The sequence below is a fragment of the Oncorhynchus clarkii genome, chromosome 31, assembly GCF_045791955.1.
Source record: "Oncorhynchus clarkii lewisi isolate Uvic-CL-2024 chromosome 31, UVic_Ocla_1.0, whole genome shotgun sequence".
Lineage (NCBI taxonomy): Eukaryota > Metazoa > Chordata > Actinopteri > Salmoniformes > Salmonidae > Oncorhynchus > Oncorhynchus clarkii.
The window spans coordinates 13,395,423-13,401,000 of NC_092177.1; the positions used below are offsets into that span (position 1 = coordinate 13,395,423).

The 5,578-nt window shown below is 43.4% G+C and overlaps 1 protein-coding gene across 1 annotated transcript; it reads right to left on the reverse strand.

Annotated features, from left to right (window-relative positions):
• Positions 1–1,654: 1,654 nt before the first annotated feature.
• Positions 1,655–4,314, reverse strand: LOC139390962 (forkhead box I3b). The gene is made up of 2 exons (XM_071138393.1): positions 3,474–4,314; positions 1,655–2,895 (listed from the first exon to the last, which is right to left on the reverse strand). Exons 1-2 carry the CDS (start codon positions 4,063–4,065, stop codon positions 2,330–2,332), a joined length of 1,158 nt encoding a protein of 385 aa, XP_070994494.1. The 5' UTR covers positions 4,066–4,314; the 3' UTR covers positions 1,655–2,329.
• Positions 4,315–5,578: the final 1,264 nt, after the last annotated feature.

Genomic DNA, 5,578 nt, shown 5'->3' on the forward strand with positions numbered 1-5,578 from the left:
CGATTTCCATCGTTTCCGGTCGGGCAGCTCGCTTTTCACTGTGATAAATATGGATCAAATTAGTTAAAATTACTAGCTAGTTAGCTAAATGATATTCACAGAATTTGAAAGCTACAACAAGGCATTGGTTAGGAAGATGAAGGGAAGAATTCAAACAAGTGTTTCCACATAGCATATTGGCCAATGGTGGAAAAAGTACCCAATTGTCGTACCTGAGTAAAAGTAAAGATACCTTCATAGAAAATGACTCAGGTAAAAGTGAGTCACCCAGTCAAATATACTTGAGGATCAAAAGTAAATGCAATTGCTAAAAAATATTTAAGTATCAAACGTAAAAGTATAAATCCTTTCAAATATTAAGCAAACCAGAGGATTTTTTTTGTTTTACTGATAGCCAGGGGCATGCTCCAACACTCTGACATCATTTACAAATGAAGCATTCGTGTTTCGTGAGTCCGCTAGATAAGAGGCAGTAGGGAGGACCAGGGATGTTCTCTTGATTAGTGCGTGAATTGGACCATGTTCCTGTCCTGCTAAGCATAAAAAAATGTAAGGAGTACTTTTGGGTGTCAGGGAAAATGTATGCAGTAAAAAGTACATTATTTTCTTTAAGAATGTAGTGAAGTAAAAGTTGTCAAAAAACATAAATAGTAAAGTAAAGTACAGATACCCCAAAAACCTACTTAAGTAGTACTTTAAAGTACTCACTAGTCGCAAGCATGCAACTATTCTCAAATGTAGTTGCATGCTTGCAAGTCTTCTTGAATGTATTCACATATCAATGTACATGTTTGAAAGTGTTGTATTTATTTACCCATCACATTACCTGCATGCAACTGTTGTTGCATTTATGTTTGCAAATATTTTTTTCAAATACAAAACTCCGTATACAGGTGCAACTCATATTTTAAATGTGCAAATCATACTTTACATGCTTGTATAATTAGGTCACTATTTTACCTGCATAAACCCACTCCTTATCTCCTTCCCTAAATCCCAGTCTTGTCCAATCAGCAAGACTTGGAGAAAGGGGGTGAGTTATTGTGTGAGAGTAGAGAGAAGAGAGAAGGTGAGGTATGAGGATTCTCACCGTTTTACAACAGTCAGTTAGCCCTCCAGGCTTCATCTATCCATGCACCCATCAGTATATCCTTATCATACTGTAGGATCGAGTTACCCTGACAAGCAGGTTTCCCTGGTTCGCTGGTCATCGTTTCTCTGACAGGACTGTTTCTGTCCTACCTGTGTGTTTTAGGGTGGTCATTTTTCACAGAAGGTTTCAGACTGTTAATCATCTTTCACAAAGATTTGTTTAGACAGATAACTCCCTTACAACACTAGGCAAGCAGGCTGATTTTCATTTCTGAGTTAAAAAGAGTAAGACGATGACACTTCAGAGAACATTTTCCTGTATTTTATTATTCTTATCAAAAACAACCATCAGACCAATGTTGGTATAAGCCATACCAGACCTGGGTTCAAACACTGTTTCAGGTATTTCAAATACTTTTCAAAGTAATTTCTAAACAAGTATTCAGATCACATTTATTAGAAAAAACAAGTTGTTGAATATTGGAATTGATTTGGGAATACTCATATACACTGACTCGAATGCACTCCCATGCATTTATCCCAGATATATAAATTTAAGGTTTTAAATAAATATTAGAAAATACTTTCAAATTAAATGTGGTCAACTATTTGGTTTTCACAAATAACCATTCAAATACTCAAATAAAATACTTGGTTTTTACAAATAACAAAACACATGTATTTGAACCCAGGTCTGACCCATTCATCGCAAAACAATATTCTACAATGTTGAACAAATATGTTGGACCCAAGCACTCAAAGATAAAAACACATACATAAACAATAAAATAACATATATAAACAATAAAATAAACACATTCAATAAAAATATATACAAATTAAAACTGTCAGTCATGATAGTCAGCAATTATAGATGATTAAACAGGTGTGTGTGCGTGTGTTTGTGTGCGTGTGTGTGTGTGCATGCGTGTGTGCGTGAAGCATTCTCGATGCTGACTCGGCTGTTTCCGTGGGAACCAGGCCCTGCTCATCTTGCTGTCACACGCAACTGAGTCCCGCCCTGTCAGCTTTAACTGACTACCGTGTGTGTGTGTGTATGTGTGTGTCAGCAGACGGTTCAGTTCAGTCTCAGGTAGAAGTCTCTTTCTCACTCTCCTTTCTTTAGTGTCTTTAGACCTCTAGCTAACTTCTGCCCATCCCTGTCTCCCTCTCTATCAGTCTGTTCAGACCTCTAGTTGTCTTCTGCCCATCCCTGTCTCCCTCTCTATCAGTCTGTTCAGACCTCTGTGCCTTCCCGTGGGTATAGGATGCTTGCTGAGCCCAAGCCAGGGTAGAAATGCCCATTGAACTGGCTGAGGATGGGGCTGCTGTAACCCAGGGAAGAGTGGGTGGGCGAGGAGGAGAGGCCAGGCGGAGGCGGCAGCTGGGAAGCCCACTCCGAAGCACCCGAGCTGGGGGAGTAACTACCAAAACCCCCAGGCTGTGTAGGCCTCTGGGTCCCATCCAGGGTAAGGGTTATGGGGAGGGCCCGGTTCAGCGAATCTCTTACGATCTCATTGGCTCCCCCTGACACCACTCCAGACATCTCAGACAGGAAGCTGCTCAAGCAAGGGGCGGGACCTGTGGTTGAAGGGGTGGGGATTCTCTCTGGCGTGGGAGACATGTCGATCCCGTGGTTGCTGGGGGGTTCGGGGCTCCGACCTGGCTCACCTGGCTCCGACCCCCCTGACCCCCCCTCTCCTCCAGACAGTGAATCAGACTTCCTCTTCCTCTTACGACGGAAGTTTCCGTTGTCAAACATCTTCTCACAGTTTGGGTCTAGTGTCCAGTAGTTACCCTTACCTGGAAGAGAGAGCGTGGGGGAAAGAGAGCGACGGAGGGAAGGAGGGGAGGGGGGGGGGGGTAGAGTAGAATGTGTTTGCGGTTGACACATGGATTATTGACTGCATCATCTACTATCATTACTAAACACAGTTCACCTACCGTTCCATCACAAGCCTATTACACACTCTAAAGGCACGCCTCAGTGGCTACCTAAAGTAAAGACACATGACTATTACACACTCTAAAGGCACACCTCAGTGGCTACCTAAAGTAAAGACACATGACTATTACACACTCTAAAGGCACACCTCAGTGGCTACCTAAAGTAAAGACACATGACTATTACACACTCTAAAGGCACACCTCAGTGGCTACCTAAAGTAAAGACACATGACTATTACACACTCTAAAGGCACACCTCAGTGGCTACCTAAAGTAAAGACACATGACAACTAAAGTAGACTTCTGACTTTTGACAAGGTTAGATTCAAAATGAATAATTCATCCATCAAATACTGTCATATCTTAGATTGATTTGTTATTTTGTGGGCTTAGGACTAAAATAAAACAAACACATAATGACTTCAGACTCTTACCAGGGTCGTCCTCATCTCTGGGGACCTTCTTAAAGCAGTCGTTGAGTGACAGGTTGTGCCTGATGGAGTTCTGCCAGCCAGCCTTGCTCTTGTTGTAGAAGGGGAAGTTATCGGCCACGTACTGGTAGATCTGACTCAAGGTCAGCCGCCGCTCCGGGGCGCCGTGGATCGCCATGGCGATGAGGGCGGAGTAGGAGTAGGGCGGGCGGACCAACTTCATCAGGTCTTCCTGTGAGGGCAGAGAGAACCAGCCCAGCTCCCCCCCAGGGACCCCTGCCCCGCCAGGCCCCAGGTAAGGCCTCTGCATCCCATAGTGCTGGGGAACGAAGGGTGGCCCGGGGTTTCCTGGGGGCCCAGTGGTGGCCAGGTATGGGGGAGCGTTGATGCCGGATCCGTTGAACCACAGGTAAGGATTAGGGGAGGAGGTGCTGTAGTCATAGGAGGTGGGGGTGGTGCGCTGGGGGCTGGGGAGCGATGGAGGAGGGTAGTAGCAGTCACTGTACATGCTGAGTTCTGGAGGTTCCTGGCCCAGGCTGGGGAACTGGGGGCCACAGCAAGGAGGAGACTGATCCTGAGGTTCGAATGACGCCATGGTCAGTTAGTCTGTAGTCTCTCTCACCTCCTCCTGATGCTGCTGTGCGTCTGTCCTTGGGCTGTCCTTGTCGTCTCCTTGGGGACAGGTATGAATAGAGTCCTCAGTTCTTTCCTGGTGTCAGGATAACCTGAAAGTTATTTTTTAGCCTCTTTTTCAACTTGTGCTGTTCTGGTCCTTGGAAGGTGATGACTGTTTCAGTGTCTGAGTTATGCCCCTGGGGTATCTCTCTCTCTCTCCCTCCGACAGTCTGTCTCTCTCTCTCTCTCTCTCTCTCTCTCTCTCTCTCTCTCTCTACTTGTTACCTGTTGACTATTTGCCCTTGCTCAATGTCAGCACTGTCACCTGTCCCACTCTTTTATCTGTTTCCCTGGCAACACCCATTTCTCCTGATTGGTTGTTTAGCCAAGTGAGGATTTTGACAGGAGTGTCATTTTTTTCAATCTGTCAGACAGTTCCTTAAGGCTCTCTCCCTCCACAGGAATTCCCACTCTTATTTATTTTTCATATATTTTTTAGGGGATAGATCAGCTTTAATACTGCCGATAGATTGTAGCTTCCATCAACATAATTGTCTGCATCATTTCCAATCCCCAACATATTTCTTTGCAAATATATACAGTACCAGTCGAAAGTTTGGATACACTCATTCCAGGGTTTTTCTTTATTTTTACTATTTTCTACATTGCATAATAAAAGACATTAAAGACATTAAAACTATTAAATACTACATTACTACATGATTCCATATGTGCTATTTCATAGTTTCGATATCTTCACTACTATTCTACAATGTAGAAAATAGTAAAAAATGAAAAAAAGAACTTGAATGAGTAGGTGTTCTTAAACTTTTGACCTTTAGTGTACATTTCATGGACACAATGTATTTTACAATAGTTATCTTGTTGTTATTAGTCCCACCCTTCAGCTATCTTCAACCCCTCCCATCTATCTCTGAACACCATCCAGTCCCACCCTTCAGCTACCTTCAACCCCTCCCATCTATCTCTGAACACCATCCAGTCCCACCCTTCAGCTACCTTCAACCCCTCCCATCTATCTCTGAACACCATCCAGTCCCACCCTTCAGCTACCTTCAACCCCTCCCATCTATCTCTGAACACCATCCAGTCCCACCCTTCAGCTACCTTCAACCCCTCCCATCTATCTCTGAACACCATCCAGTCCCACCCTTCAGCTACCTTCAACCCCTCCCATCTATCTCTGAACACCATCCAGTCCCACCCTTCAGCTACCTTCAACCCCTCCCATCTATCTCTGAACACCATCCAGTTGGATTTTTATTTTGCCATATATTTTTAACTGTGCTGTTTCACAAAAGTTCTGAACATATATACATTTTACAGACACAGTATATTTTTGACATGAGTTATCTTTTTGTTGAATTCCCACTCTTACTCGTAGTATGAATTGAATTACATTTGAATGGATTGTAAAAATACGATACAATTACATATACATTTCATGAAACATTTATGATTGCTGATAATAG

Bases quoted from the DNA above. Each gene is read 5' to 3' on its own strand.
- LOC139390962 (XM_071138393.1), bottom strand. From the start codon at position 4,065: ATGGCGTCATTCGAACCTCAGGATCAGTCTCCTCCTTGCTGTGGCCCC. The intron at 2,896-3,473 runs GTAAGAGTCTGA...TCTCTCTTCCAG, and splicing joins CAGAGATGAGGACGACCCTG to GTAAGGGTAACTACTGGACA.